This window comes from Emiliania huxleyi (assembly GCF_000372725.1).
Source record: "Emiliania huxleyi CCMP1516 unplaced genomic scaffold EMIHUscaffold_277, whole genome shotgun sequence".
Classification (NCBI taxonomy): domain Eukaryota; phylum Haptophyta; order Isochrysidales; family Noelaerhabdaceae; genus Emiliania; species Emiliania huxleyi.
In genome coordinates, this window is record NW_005199953.1 from 60,031 (window position 1) to 74,615 (window position 14,585).

At 67.1% G+C, this 14,585-nt stretch overlaps 4 protein-coding genes across 4 annotated transcripts in view; 1 reads left to right on the forward strand and 3 right to left on the reverse strand.

The window, feature by feature from the left end:
- The window catches only part of EMIHUDRAFT_116051 (hypothetical protein), a gene marked incomplete at both ends in the record, with an annotated part of 4,424 nt that extends 425 nt beyond the window's left edge, over nucleotides 1–3,999 (reverse strand). Inside the window, 2 exons of the mRNA XM_005776576.1 lie at nucleotides 2,901–3,047; nucleotides 3,528–3,999. Of these exons, the coding sequence (XP_005776633.1) occupies nucleotides 2,901–3,047; nucleotides 3,528–3,999 (619 nt within the window). The remainder of the gene's footprint in view (nucleotides 1–2,900; nucleotides 3,048–3,527) is intronic.
- An 803-nt stretch (nucleotides 4,000–4,802) lies between these two features.
- On the forward strand, nucleotides 4,803–6,275 carry EMIHUDRAFT_238842 (hypothetical protein; the record flags this gene model as incomplete). Its single annotated transcript, XM_005776577.1, has 1 exon — nucleotides 4,803–6,275. The coding sequence occupies one exon, from the start codon at nucleotides 4,803–4,805 to the stop codon at nucleotides 6,273–6,275; it is 1,473 nt and encodes a 490-aa protein (XP_005776634.1).
- Nucleotides 6,276–7,358: 1,083 nt separating this feature from the next.
- Nucleotides 7,359–9,304, reverse strand: EMIHUDRAFT_116053 (hypothetical protein; the record flags this gene model as incomplete). Its single annotated transcript, XM_005776578.1, has 2 exons — nucleotides 7,359–7,774; nucleotides 8,647–9,304. 2 exons carry the CDS (start codon nucleotides 9,302–9,304, stop codon nucleotides 7,359–7,361), a joined length of 1,074 nt encoding a protein of 357 aa, XP_005776635.1.
- Nucleotides 9,305–12,340: 3,036 nt separating this feature from the next.
- On the reverse strand, nucleotides 12,341–14,408 carry EMIHUDRAFT_238846 (hypothetical protein; the record flags this gene model as incomplete). Its single annotated transcript, XM_005776579.1, has 5 exons — nucleotides 12,341–12,391; nucleotides 12,622–12,646; nucleotides 13,228–13,451; nucleotides 13,873–14,028; nucleotides 14,124–14,408. The coding sequence occupies 5 exons, from the start codon at nucleotides 14,406–14,408 to the stop codon at nucleotides 12,341–12,343; spliced, it is 741 nt and encodes a 246-aa protein (XP_005776636.1).
- Between the last annotated feature and the right edge of the window lie 177 nt (nucleotides 14,409–14,585).

Here is a 14,585-nt window from a genome sequence, read left to right on the forward strand (position 1 = left end):
CGGGGGGAGGAACCCAGGGGGTCGCATCCCCTTGAAAAGAGGCCCCAAATAGGCGGCCCCCAAGACCCTGAGAGACAACTCCCAAAGAAGGGCGCCGAACACGATCCGGGGGTGGCAGATCCAGGTGACAGCACCCGGCGACCCCAGCCTCCTGGTGAAAAACACCAGCAGGGGCCCCTTGACCCAAACGGCCACCCCACCCCCGAAACCATATTCGTTGGTGGGGGGGGGGGGCATGGTGGCGGTCCCGGCAGCCGCAACGCCTGGAGCGGGGCCTCGGGGGCGGCCCCCTGCCCCGGCGGCCGTTCCAGCCGCGGTTCCACGCGTCGGCCGACTACCCCACTCGCAGGGGGGGGCCTAGCTCTCGTCTCCCCTCAAGACGGGGGGGGGGGGGCAGGGCCCGGATTCGCCGACGGCCCCGCTTCTCCTTCCCGTCGCTCCGCGACGGGTCGTACATCAAGTTTGCGCAGCGCAGCCCGGTGGAGATGGCTCGCACGTTGGCTGCTGCGAATGCTGCCGTCGCAGCGCTGCCGGTATGTTGGAACCCCCGGGGATTTGCCGCTGACCTCGCGACTCTGGCAGAGGTCACGATCCCCAAGCCGATCAACGTATTGCTGATCGGAGCGGGCTGCGGCGCGCCGCTCGTGGCGCTCGACCGCCTCGGTGTTTAGTGGGACACTGCCCTCGTGTACGAGATCGACGACGACTGCATCACAGCGTCCTTCATGCCAGGTGGCCGGGCAAGATCCAGGTCATGAAAAACGATGTCTACCGCGGGATGTGCGACGCGGGGAGAGCGGGCGCGCCGACAGACACGGTGTCGCGCTCGGAGCTGAAGATCGAGGGCTCGACGTATTTTGTGAGTGAGCGCGACATCAAGGCGCTCGCGGCTGCCGGCTCGCCGTGGAGGTAAGGTAAGGTAAGGTAAACTTCTCCACACACACGAGGTGGTGGGGCAAGGGGGGGCGACCCTCGCGTCTCCACGTCTAACGACAGGAGCCCCACGGCATTTAAAGTGCAAGGCCCGGTGCGCGTGGGTGAGCGGTGTGTGTGTGTGTGTGTGTGTGTGTGTGTGTGTGTGTGTGTGTGTGTGTGTGTGTGTGTGTGTGTGTGTGTGTGTGTGTGTGTGTGTGTGTGTGTGTGTGTGTGTCACGTCACTGCATCCTCTGCCGGTTCCTCCCGTCCGCCTCTTCTTTGTTCGAATGGTTTTCAATCCATCCTTCACGAAGCCCTCCCATGTAGCTAGCGTTCTTTGCGAATGTCTCGAGATGGCCAGCAGGCGCTGTCTGCTCGCGGCCTGTGCGGGCCGCTCGTCCTCCTCGCCCTTCTTTCATCCTCCCGTCCCTCCCCTCCACCATGGCCTCCTCGGCACTTCTTTCGCCGTGGAGACGCGCATCACCATCAGCCTCGTGGTCGTCTCGACCGAGTGCCAAGGGATCAGAGCAAAGCGAACGCTCTGCGCTCGTTCGCCTCGGAGAGCCGCTTGCAGATCGGTACAACGCGGCGTTCTTACGTAGACGAGATATATTCAAAACTCACTTTGCGCCACCAGGTGAGCAGTGGAGACCCCGTCGCCAGCCGATCGCGCGCTCTGCAACGACTCGATCGCATCTCGGGCCAGAGTGCAAGAGAGACGCACCCTCAGCATGAGAATCAAACTCCGGTGGACCACGCCACTCCCTCGTCCCTGAACGCACACGGGCGACGGGCAGTTTCACAACAGCACAAACCCGTCACACGCGCTGCCCGGCTGGCCTGCACTGGCAGCAGCACAGCACACACAACCCACCACACACGCGCCACGGCGCGGACCAACCCACTCCAGCACACACTCGCCTGGACGAGCCTCGCGCCCAATCGCTCGAGCGACCCCTCCTCGTCACGGTGGCGGGAGCTCGGGAGGCAGCGCCCCCGCCGCCTGCGCAGCAGCGCGCGCCGCGGCGGAGAGGGAGGCGGACGCCGCCGCCGCCTCCGCGCCGTACTGGCCCGCGAGCTGGCCGCGCAGGGACCAGCCGACCGCGGCCTGCAGCCTCAGTGCACCAGCATCAGGGCGGGAGCAGCCTCAGTACACGGGCGGGGTCCGCGGTCTCGTGCACCGCGCGCATTTGCATGCGGGGCGGGGATACGAGGGACACGAGGGAAACGAGTGCAGCTGAACGCAGCTGAACGCAGCTGAATGCGGCGGAAGACAGCGAGAGATGGGGAGAGATGGGGAGAGATGGGGAGAGATGGGGGAGAGATGGGGGAGATATGCGGAGATATGGGGAGATATGGTGGAAGACAGAGGCATGCAGTGTCCTCTCGAGTCCTCTCGAGTCCTAGCCGCGGAAGAGGAACGACTACGTCTTCAGCATCGTAGGGACCGGCGGCCGCGAGGAGCGACACCTAGATTGTTTGAGAGTACTGTGTGTACTGCAGAACCACGGGCCAGAGCAAGAGGGAGAGGGAGAGGTGAGAGGAGGGCGGGGGGAGCGGCGCGGGGCGGAGCGGCGCGGCGGCGAGGCGGCGTGAGCGGTGGCGTGGTGCGGCGGCGGGGAGAGAAGCGTCGGGCGCAACTAAAGAGTGTCTAGGAGGGACACCTTGAGCAGCGACGCTCTGCGCCCCAGCAGCGCGGCCCCGCCCACCGTACACCCACCTTCAGTGTTGCCGATCCGGCCGGGTGTCGGTCCTAGTGCTTCGGCCGTCGTGCCACGTGTGCGTGCTCGCCCCGCGGCGTGAGCTGTACGGAAGTCCCGCGTCTACGTGTGCTGCAGTGCGCCGCAGTCCCCCGCTGCAGTGTGCTGCAGTGTGCCGCCGCCCCCCGCCTGAGTGTGTGCTGCAGTGTGCCGAGTGTGCTGCAGTGTGAGTGGACCGTGCGGAGGCTCCCCCGCCACATACTGTCTCGTGTTTGCAGCGCCCACCGACCAGCTCCGCCGGCCTCTCGCCCGCCAACCGCCTCGCGCCAGCCGCCGCGCTGCGCCACGCATCGACGGCCCTGTCGCCGACCGCCGCCGCGCCCGCCTCGGCCGCCGCCCCCGAGCCGGCCGCGGTCTCGCTCGCCGTCGCGCCTAGTCACGGCGCGCTGCCTCGCACACACACCACCCTCCTCTCCTCCGCGGGGGGTCGCCCCCTCCCCCCTCCGGCGCGCGCGCGCCGTGAGACCGCGCCTGCCGGCGCACGGGGAAGGGGGGGAGGTTCGGCGAGGCAAAGGGGCGAGGTGACTGGTGTGGGTGTGCGAGAGATCAGGGGTGGGTAGATGTGGGTGGTGGGGGTGGGGTGGGGTGGGGTGGGGGGGGGGGTGTGGCTCGCCGCGCCCGCCTCATCACGTCGCACTCCCAACGCGCCTCTCTTCTACTGCCGCGCCGCCGCCGTCGCCGACCGAACGGCGGACAAGACGGAGTCGTCCGCGAGCTGAATGACGTCGGCCGCTGTGGCAGCGAGCTGCGTCGCGGCGGGCGACCACTTGGCCGAGAGAGAAGGGCCGACTGCGATGCCGGCCGCCGCCGCCGCGCCGGCCGCCGCAAGTAGAGATCCGCCCGCCGCCGCACCGGCCACCGCAGCACCCGCCGCGACGCCCTCGGGGTAGGCGTCGCTTGCGGCAGCCGCGCGCGCCGACGCCTGCCGCGCCGCGGCGACGAGCGACGCTTCGGCCTGCGCCGCCGCAGCCGCACCGCTCGTAGCGGCGATCGACTGCGCCGCCTCGCCCGCCTCCAGCACCTGCGTCGCGAGCCGTCGCGACTCGCGGTTCAAGACCTCGAGCGCGCGCGCCTCCATCGCGGTGTACTCGGCGTACTTTTCGCGGGCCGCGCCGAGCGCTCGCGCGCGGGGGGCCGCCGTCGCCTCCACCGCCCAGTCTGCGCCCGCGCCCGCAGTGGAGGCCGCAGCCTCGCGCGCGCCGGCCGCGGTGGCCTCGGCCGAAGCCTTTGCGTGAGAGATTGCCGCGTCCCGCTGCGCAGCAGCCCAGGCGTAGAGAGCGTCGCGCTTGGCGCCAATGAAGGAGGAGACTGCGTCGTCGGGCATGGCTCGGTGTGGTTCGTGTGGGCCGGCTCAAAGCGCGTTGCCTGCCGCGCGAAGCGGTCGTGGTTCGAAGAGAGAGATTTTTAGCAATACCAAACAACTCTAACACTCACACGTCATTTGGGGCCTGGAGCCCTGTTCACGCGCGCGCGAGACGTGCAGACAGGGTTGCCAGGTGAGAGCGAATGGCGCGGTTCACGCCTCGCACAACAGAGAGAGAGATGCGCTCTGCATGGTGGGACATAAAAGAGAGCGAGTACTTGGGCGAGTAGGCCGTGCGGTCAACGCTGCCGCGCGCGACTTTGCGCGCGAGGCGGCGCAGCTTGAGAACGGCGGTGGGCGAGAAGCCGCCGCCGAACGTCTCGTGGAGCAGCAGGTTGAAGTTGTTGCGCTTGACAAAGATCGCGTCGTGGTAGAAACCGCGATGCGCCTTGACGTAGCCGTGGCCGGTCTTGTGGGAGAAGGGTTGGCCGGGCTTTGTTGGTTCGGTGTAATGCTGGTGAGGTGGCCATGCTGTATAGCCGAGCCATTCGGCGCGTAGCTCGTCGGGCTGAAAGAGGATGATGCTGGGCTTCATTCATGCATGGCGAGCAGCGCCCACGCCAGTCCGGTGAGTGTCCGGTGCGGACACTAGTGTGCGGGACCAAATGTGTATCGCGCGCCTACACAATGTAATGGACTGACCGCCCCGGTCGTCAGCGAGTTCTTTATCGGAGGAGATAAAATAGCCGTCAAGAATTTAATCGCATCCAAGCAGATAACGAACGTCCCTCCCGTGTGTCTCGCCACCAGGGTAGCTCTCTCGGATGATTGAGCGCTCAAAGGCTGCGTCCCCTACCAAACGCTTGCGGTCGTCGCTGCGGGCGTTCGGGCCGGACGGGGCATTCCGGGAGGGCCTGCGCAGCGCCTTCGACCTCGAGCCCTCTGATGTCGGCCCACTGAGGCTGTCGGCGCTCGGCGGCTGTGCAGTCATCGCGGCGTACGGCATTGCAAGCCCGCTGCTCGAGGTGGTCGCGCTCAGCCTGGGGATGGACCTTCTGCCGCTTGTCGACGTCGGCCAGACCCTTTTAGTTTTCGCCGTGAACCCTCTCTACCAGTACGCTCAGCGCTGGGTGCTGCCCATTCAGCTCATCGGCATTGCGTATCGCGTAATCGCGACGCTTCTCCTCGCGTTGTCGGCCCTCGCCGCGTCGTGGCCGCACAGTCGCGCGGTGGCCTACTGCCTGGCCGTCTACGGCGGCATCGTCGCCCTCTACCCGCCCGTGCTGTACGACTCATTCCTCGCGTCGGTGCACACGCGGCCAGAGGCAAAGCGAGTATACGGCATCATTTTTTTCGGGAAGCAGTCGGGATTGCTGCTTGGATCGTTCGCGGCAGGGCTTCTCTTTGCACGCTTCGGGCCCCCAACTATTTTGGTCGCGTGCGCGATGTATGAGGCCACCGTGCACCTGGTGCGGTGCCGCTCTGCGTCTTTCGAAGAGGGCGCTGAAAACGGCAAGGGAGGGGGAGGCCGCTGCGCTGCCGGCAGTCACGACGGCCGTGGCGACGACAGCGGAGGCCACGCTGACTGCGATGCTCCGGACAGCCAGGCTAGCGGGGCGCGGGCCGAGGCGTGCTGCTCCTCTGCGTTTGGCGGTGCGTGCGTCATCGCCAGGGACAGGACGCTGCGATGGCTCGCCGCCCAACGTTTCGTATCGGTAATGGTCACCCATGGCATCTGGTATGAGCGCTCAGAGCTCCTGACCAGCGCATTCGCGTCCGACGCTGAGCGAGTCGTGGTGATCGCGAAGCTCCAGCTGGCATACGGCTGCGTCACGCTGCCCGTGCAGCTGCTGCTCTTCGCGCGGCTCATGCGAAGTTGTGGGTACCGCGGCATGCTCGCCGTCATGCCCTGCACCCTGATCACCGGGCTCATCACCTCGATCGTCCACCCGGGACTGCCCGCCATCCTCGTGGTCGACACGCTGCGCAGAGCCAGCGACTACGCAATCAGCAAACCCACGCTCGACACGCTCTACTGCGACCTGCACAGTGACACGCTCTGGCTCGGCCAGCCGGTGATTGCCACCCTCCTCACCCGCCTGGCCACGCTCTGCGCCGCCGCCGTCTTCAGCTTGTTCCGCCTGGTCGGCGTCCAGCCGCGGCACCGGCAGTGCTGGCTGCTCCTCTTGTCTCTGGCCCTGGCGGCGACCCACTGGCGGTTGAGCGTGCTGGGCAGCCGGTCGGACCGACTGAGCGAGCCTGAGAAGCCTCGACAGGTGCTGGGTGTGTTCGTGTGAAGGGTGCCGCGTGGACTATTAGTACAAAAAAATCACAGAAAATTCACAAGCTCCTCCGGAGCCGAGCCACGCGTCACGCAGCAGCCCTGAGGTGCCCTGAGCACACATGCGAGCGCTCAGGTCATATCTCGTCGTGCACTCGCCTGACAGTAGTTTGCGGAAGACCGCCGCCAGCATGTCGTCGCACCGGCGCTGCCGGTGGCCGAAGGCAGCCACCGTGGGTCCAGCAGCGCGATCTGTTGTGCATCCGCGCTCCCAGAGCATGCCAGTGGATGGCCTTGACCAGGCCTGAGCAGCTCAGGAGTGGAGGCAGCCTCTGTCTGGACGAGCAGCGCTGGATCGCCAAACCAGCAGAAGAGCGCCGAGCGGCGGCGCCGACTCTGTGAGGCCACTCCAACTCGCACATCTCAAGCTGTATCTCGAGAACGCGATCGAGTTAGAAGCTCATCGACACGGCGTCTTCAATGGTTCAACGAGCCCGTCACTCCAGTCAGTGGGTGTCAGCGACGAATCGGCCATCCTGCCCCCCTTTTTGGGTCGGTACTACCGCGGTAATAGGACTTGTGGGAGGGTCGTATACTCTATTGCAATAGATCCGCCCCTCACGCACGCACACGGGCCCAGACGCGCCCCAGCGGCACCCCGGCACCGGGGCAGCGTCTGAGCGCCAGCCGTTCAGCTTTCTCGAACGCAATGTTACAGATGCGCACACACTTTGCACCGGTGTCTCCGTGTCTCCGACTCTCTCTGGAAACGGCGAACGACACGGGGCCGCACACGCGAAAGTCGAGACCACGCTGACCGCGAAAGATGCCGCGTCGCCGCGGCGGTCCGAGGACCGAGCTATCGCGCATCGGTGCGACTCTACTCTTGCTGCTCTCAGGTCTCACGCCGATCCAGTTCCAACCTCACGAAATGTACACACCACGCATGCCACGCCCCCCGGGCCTGTGCGCCCACCTCCTCACACACCTCAGCCCGCGCGCTCCACCCCTCGGTGCGAGGCCGAAGGGGAACCAAGGCGAGGGGCGGGCAGGCGCGCTTGCAGGAGCTCGAGGGCGGGCAGCGGAGAAGGGGCCGGTCTCACATGCAGATGTCGGTCGTGTTGTGCATGCACACAAACTGCTCGTTGATGGCGACCGGGCTGGTGAAGGGGTCGAGCACCGTGCTACGCATCAGATCCGCCGCGCGGGTGATCGAGCAGTTGCCCGCGCTAAACTCCAGCCACCAGTCGACGTCGTAGGGGAACGGTGGGTTGGCGATGCACTCGGTCGGCATGGGGTTGGCCGGGCCGGGGGTGGGGCAGGCGCTGTCGAGCTCGTGGGTGTCCTGCGCCGCGCGCACGAGCAGGAGGTGAGACAGCGGGAGAGTGAGCGTCGCAGGCAGGGCGGCGGCATGCACCGAGCACGCGGCAAAGACGTGGAGAGACGTGGCATCCCCCGGTACCGACCTGGGCACGAGGCGGGGGTCGAAGTCGTCGGCGGCGACGAACTCGATAGCTGGACGGGAGGAGCAAGCGTGTGAGGGCACGGGTGGGCCGCTTGTAACCGGATAGCATGTCACAGTGAGTGAGTGAGTGAGTGCACCACCGCGAGGTCTCAAAAATGGCGAAGTGTGAACGGCGTGCATGGCAGTCATCAGCCCGCACGTCGTCAAGCACGTCGTCTTGGTGCGTATATGTCTCGGACCTCCTCGATCCCATCGCCGCCTCCCTTCCCTTCTCCACCTCCAGCATCCTCGGCCATCCATCGCCGCCGCTACTGCCGCCGCTGCTTGCGATGCGCCCGCCCCTCTCTGTCGCCCGACACTTCCAGGCCGTGAGTCGCGCTCGCGCGCTTCGCAGGTGCACGAGCTGCGCTGCTCTTGAGTTGCCATGCTCAAGACTCCGGGGCAGTGGATTTCCTTCCTTCGAACCCCGAGATCGCCACCGCCATTTTCGCCACCGCCACCGCCTCTTCCGCCGCCCTCGCCGCCACCGTCATTTCCCTCGCCGCCATCACCTCCATCTCCTCCGCTGCCACCGCCTGCGCTGCCACCGCCTCCGCCGCCCCCGATTTCGCCTAATCCATCGCCTCCCGAGCCCTCGCCACCGCCGCCGCCCCCGCCCTCGCCGCACCCGTCGCACCCGCCCTCGCCGCCGCCGCCGCACTCGCCCTCGCCGCCGCCGCCGCCGCCGCACCCGCCCTCGCCGCCGCCGCACCCGCCGACCCCGCCGCCGCCACTGCCTCCGCCGCCGCCGCCTCTCGTGCCGACCTCATGGAGTGATTTACCGTGTGTCTTTCCCGTCACGGAGGGCAAGGGCCAGACCTGCATAGACTTTATCGGCACCTCCTGCACCAGCCCCTCCCTCCAGGGACTCTGGGCCGACCACGTCTGCCCGCATTGCCGCGGCTGCTGCTCCATGCCGCCGCCGCCTTCGCCTCCCGCGGCCCCGCCGCCGCCTCCCGCGGCCCCGCCGCCGCCGCCGCCGCCACCGAAGCCGCGACCGCCGCCGCCGCCGCCGCCTCCCGCGGCCCCGCCTTCGCCTCCCGCGGCCCCGCCGCCGCCGCCACCGAAGCCGCCGCCGCCGCCGCCGCCGCCGCCTTCGCCTCCCGCGGCCCCGCCCTCGCCTCCGACCCCGCCACCGCCGCCGCCGAAGCTGCCGCCGCCGCCGCCGCCGCCGCCTCCGCCGCCTCCGATGCTGCCGCCGCCGCCTCCGACGCCGCCGCCGCCTCCGATGCCGCCACTGCCTTACCCACCGCCGCCGGCGCCTCCCCTGCCCCCAGTGCCACCTGCTCCTCCGCCCCTACCCCCGCTGCCCCCGTCCCCGCCGCCCTCGTCGCCGCCTCCTTCTCCGCCACCGCCGTCTCCGCCGCCTCCAAGCCCGGCGCCTCCCCTGCCCCCAGTGCCACCTTCTCCTCCGCCCCTACCCCCACCGCCCTCGCCGCCACCTCCTTCTCCGCCATCGCCGTCTCCGCCGCCTCGAAGCCCTCCGCCACCGTCACCGCCAACGCCGTCGCCGCCGCCGCCCTCGCCCTCTCCCCCGTCATCGCCGCCGCTCTCGCCGCCGCCGTTGCCGCCGCCGTCGTCGCCGCTAGACGCGCCCGGTGTGCTGTCCATTGTCTCCGCCGGGGCTGCTGGCGCTCTCAAGGCGCTGGCAGCGGCTACTCCGCGGTGAGATCGTCCCGAGAGTGATGAACACGAGATCGCTCGAGTAGGGGCTGAAGCAGAACGGCGCGGGGCTCATCAGCGATCTGTCTGGGTGCGCCCCTGGCGCGCCGGGCATCGACTGCAGCTCCCGCCGACTCCTCGCCACTTCGCTGGTGATAATGGCCGCGGCGACCGCGCTCTACGCTTGCATCTGCTTCCTGCCGCGCTACCGCCGGCGGCGCGAGAGCAGGGCGCGCGCACAAGCTTGTAGACTGGCACACACAGAGATGGTTCGACGAGCGCTCTCGAGAGAGGAGGACGCACTCAGCCAGTCCATTGTATTCGTAGCCCTTGCATTCGTGCGGTGCTCCCCGAGATCACACGGCGCGGTCTGTACACCGCAGCCATGCCCTCCCCCCTGACCCTCGCGTCTTCATGGCGCGTACTGTATATAGGCGCACACGCGGCTTTTGGAGAACGACAGCGAGGCGGCCTTGCAGGAGGCGGTCGAGAGCCGCGAAGCCTTACCTCAAGTGGTGAGTCGGTCGCGGCGGCAGCCGGTAACCGTGGGCCGGGGGCGAGGGGCGGCGCTCGGCAGTACGGGGAGCGTTGCGGCGCCGAGAGCGAGGCCGGTTTCCGCGCCGACGGTGCCTTCGGTGCCTCTGGGCAGCGAGTCGGCCGACGTCGAGAAGGAGGAGGAGGAGGAGGAGTGGGAGGAGGAGGAGGAGGGGAAGGGGGAGAGGAGACCTCTCTCCCCCCGGCCCGTACCACCGGGTGAGGAGAGCGAGTCTGGGCCGCAAGTCTGGGCCGCTCTCAACGCGCGGGCTCTCAACGCCCGGGCTCGGCGGATGGCGAACGCCCTAATGAGCGGAACGCAGCTCGACGCCGACCCAGCAGCCGTCGCCCGGGCGGCGCGGGTGGCGGGGGCTCTGCAGGACAGGAGGGCACTTTCCGGCAACTATGATTAAACTATGTGGATTAGAGCGCCTCGGGCGGGCGGCGGCGGCGCGGTACGTGTTCCGGTATTCGTGTACGTGTAATGGGTTTCACAATGCCTCTCGGCGTCGCATGGGGGGATACAGTATAGCCGGAATTGGATCACCTATTTCTTTTTCTACTTTCCAATAGAGTCCTAGACTTTGCTCGGACACAACGGATGCGGGGGGGGGGAGGGAGCCACCTCGGGGCTGGCCTCCTCGGCAGCCTCGCTCTCTCAGTACTCAAAGAGCGCAGAGCGGCGGCTCTCTCTCCAGGGACAGAGTGCAGAGAAGAGAGATCGCCAGACGCCACACTGACACTCCACACGGTCTCTGGTAAAGCTGCCTCGTGCGCCTGCAGCTGCACGTGCACCCCCCCCTGCGGCTGCGCAGAGAGATTAGACAATATACGTAAAAACATGCGATGTCCGATGATTGCATTTTTGCAAATGATAAAATTGACCCCACGCGCGGCTGATCAGATGTGCTAACTCAGAGCCCCCCCCCCCCCCCTCCCCACACTGGAAAAGCGAGCTAGAGATTCGATTAAACGACAAGTGTCTGTTTACTGTTGGGAGTGCTCCCAGAGCCGCCCCAGTGCGCCCAGACTCAAAAGGCAGCCGCCGACACGGCCGGTGCCGGGGCGGACCCCGCTGTACATGCGCGCCGACGCTGTCCGCCATCGCGCCGAATGCGCCAGCGCGACCGCGCTCACTTTGCCTTGTCGGCCGCCGGGTCCGTCCGCTTCGTGACGAGGATGAGGTGGAAGCCAAAGCCTGTCTGCACCGGCCCCTGCACCTCCATGAGTGGCGCGTCCCAGCACACCTTGAGGCAGGGCGGGGTGGGGCGGCGTCCTTGCCAGCCGCCGGCGCCGGGGCCGCCGCTAAAGCCTTTGCTGGAGAAAAGGGAGACAAAGGGCGCCATCGAGTGTGTGAGGTGTGTGAGGTGTGTGAGGTGTGCCTGTGCGCGCGCCCGTGAGTGCAGAGTGCGTGTGGCGCGCGCGTCCGTCCCTCCCTGTGCCCCCAGCACACCTTGTCAAAGGCGGGTACCATCTGGCCAGGCCCAAACTCGCCTGCCGGCAGGAGGAAGGGGGGGGGAGGGGGGGGGGGGTGCTCGGACGTGTCTCGGACGTCTCTCGGACGAGGAGCGGCACATTCTGGGGAGATCTGGGGAGATCTGGGGAGATCTGGGGAGGTATGGGGAGGTCTGGGGAGGTATGGGGAGGTATGGGGAGATCTGGGGAGGTCTGGGGAGGTCTGGGGAGGTCTGGGGAGGTATGGGGAGGTATGGGGAGGTATGGGGAGATCTGGGGAGATCTGGGGAGATCTGGGGAGATCTGGGGAGGTCTGGGGAGGTCTGGGGAGATCTGGGGAGATCTGGGGAGGTATGGGGAGGTATGGGGAGGTATGGGGAGGTATGGGGAGATCTGGGGAGATCAAGGGAGGTATGGGGAGATCTGGCGAGGTATGGGGAGGTCTGGCGAGATCTGGGGAGAACTCACCGAGGGCGCCGCCTCGCTTGCCAGAGGGGCACGTGCTGTGCTCGGCGGCGAGCGCCGCGAACGCGCTGCCGAGCGCCTGCGGAAGAGGGCTCCGAGCGGGCTCCGAGAAGGCACCGACAAGGTTGGACGAGGAAGGGGAGGGGGGGGGAGGGGGGGAGGAGGAGGCCTCTATGCCGACGGTCCACAGCCGAAGGCCTCAGCGCCGAGCGCCCCCCCCGCACTTGTGTGTTTCGTTCCACACCGCGGTGGGGGACCCACTACCGGCCACCCACCTCTCGCCTCCCGCCTCCTACCCTCTCACTCGGGGTGCGTGGCAGCCTCAGCTGGCGGAGTGCCGGTTGTGAGTCTGTGTGTGTCTGTGTGTCGCTCGAGCGTGCCGTCATCGTCGGTCTCGCGTCCCCCCGCACCGCGCCGCCGGTGTCCCAGCCCGCTCCTCTGGCTGCTCTTCGCCTCACTATCTATTGTATCCTCTGCGCCTCGGCGTCGCCAGCCTTGTCAGCGAGCTCGGCCTGTTCCGGGGGAGGTTCCGGGGAGGTTCTGGGGAGGTTTTGGGGAGATTCCGAGAAGGTTGCGAGACGGTTCCGAGACGGTTGCGAGACGGTTCCGAGACGGTTCCGAGACGGTTGCGAGGGCCACGTGGCGGGGCAGGGATCGAGACGGCAGGGGAGGCGGCGGGGAGGCGGGGAGGCGGCAGGGAGAGGGGGAGGAGGACATGGCTTGCCTTGAGCTTCTCGCACACCTCCTCCTCCTTCACGAGGATGTGGCTCGCCGCAACCTTGCGCCAGATAGGGTGAGATGTGGGGAGATGTGGGGAGATGCGGGGAGATGTGGGGAGATATGGCTCGCCGCAACCTTGCGCCAGATAGGGTGAGATATGGGGAGATGCGGGGAGATGTGGCGAGATGTGGGGAGATGTGGCTCGCCGCAACCTTGCGCCAGAGAGGGTGAGATATGGGGAGATGTGGCGAGATGTGGCGAGATGTGGGGAGATGTGGTTCGCCGCAACCTTGCGCCAGAGAGGGTGAGATGTGGGGAGATGTGGCGAGATGTGGCGAGATGTGGGGAGATATGGCTCGCCGCAACCTTGCGCCAGATAGGGTGAGATATGGGGAGATGCGGGGAGATGTGGCGAGATGTGGGGAGATGTGGCTCGCCGCAACCTTGCGCCAGATAGGGTGAGATATGGGGAGATGCGGGGAGATGTGGCGAGATGTGGGGAGATGTGGCTCGCCGCAACCTTGCGCCAGATAGGGTGAGATATGGGGAGATGTGGCGAGATGTGGCGAGATGTGGGGAGATATGGCTCGCCGCAACCTTGCGCCCGCCGCCGCCGCCGCCCATGAACCGGTACGCCAGCAGGGCGAGGAGCACGAGGTGCCTAGTACCATACCCCCAGAGTACCGAACCCAGTATGAACCGGTACGCCAGCAGGGCGAGGAGCACGAGGTGCCTAGTACCATACCCCCAGAGTACCGAACCCAGTATGAACCGGTACGCCAGCAGGGCGAGGAGCACGAGGTGCCACGGCGCGAGAGGGCCCAGCAGCGGAGTGCTCATCACCGCCATCACCTGTTCACAGCTAGAGGTGTGAAGAGACGCTGTTCACAGCCAGAGGGCACCACCAGCTCATCACCGCCATCGCCTGGCGGGCGGGGTGCGGACTGGTCGACTCGGCCCGCGCTGCAAGGAGGTGGCTACCTCCTGCGCGGGGCCGCTCCGGAGCGACCCGGCCGCCCTCCGACCCCACTGCCATACCACTATCCTTCAACACTAGCAGGTGGCTTGGAGGTGGCGGGAGGTGTCTTGGAGGTGTCCTGGAGGTGTCCAGGAGGCGGCTAGCAGGTGGCTAGGACTAGGAAGTGTGTGGGAGGTGCGTGTCCACAGGAGGTGTCCAGGAGGTGTCCAGGAGGTGTCCAGGAGGCGTCTAGGAGGTGTCCAGGAGTGTCTAGGAGGTGTCTCGGAGGTGTCTCGGAGGCGCCGCCTTCTCGACCGGCCCGACTCCGCCAGTGTTGAGCGAGAGGAGCTCGAGGTCGAAGATCAGCACCTCGTCGGCTCCGATCTTGCCGCCGGCGCCGCGCGACCCGTACGCCAGCTCGCTCGGGATGTACAGCTCCCAGCGGTCACCCGCCCGCATCAGCTGCAGCGCCTGGTGGGCATGGCACGTGTAGGATGATGGCCTGACCCACCCCACCAGCGTCCTGCCTTGGCCAGCTGCAGCGCCTCTGTCCACCCTTTGATGACCTGGGACGGCGCAAACGTGGTGGGCGAGCCGCGCTTGCGGGACGAGTCAAACACGGTCCCGTCGAGCAAGCGCCCCTCGTAGTGGCACTGGCACGGCGTGCCCGCCGACGGCCGCGGCGCAGACTGATTGGTCGCCGCCTTCAGCACCTTGTACTGCAGGCCCGATGGCAGCACGACGACGCCCGCGGCGCCCTTGTTACCGTCCAGGAACGCCTGGCCCTTTGCGTTGGACGCGCTACTTACGCTGACGAGTAGAAGCGCCGCGAGGGCGCGCAGGGACGCCATATGTTTACACAAAAGCCAGGAAAAGCGCGCCGCTGCGAGTTATTTCTTTTCTTTAGATTGCTGGGGCAGCAGAATTTTACAACAAAGCTCCCTCGCACAACACTGGGCACGGGACTGGCAGGAAATGCGCCCCGTGTTATTTCTTTTCTACCCAAGTATAAGTTTCGCGCGTCCCCA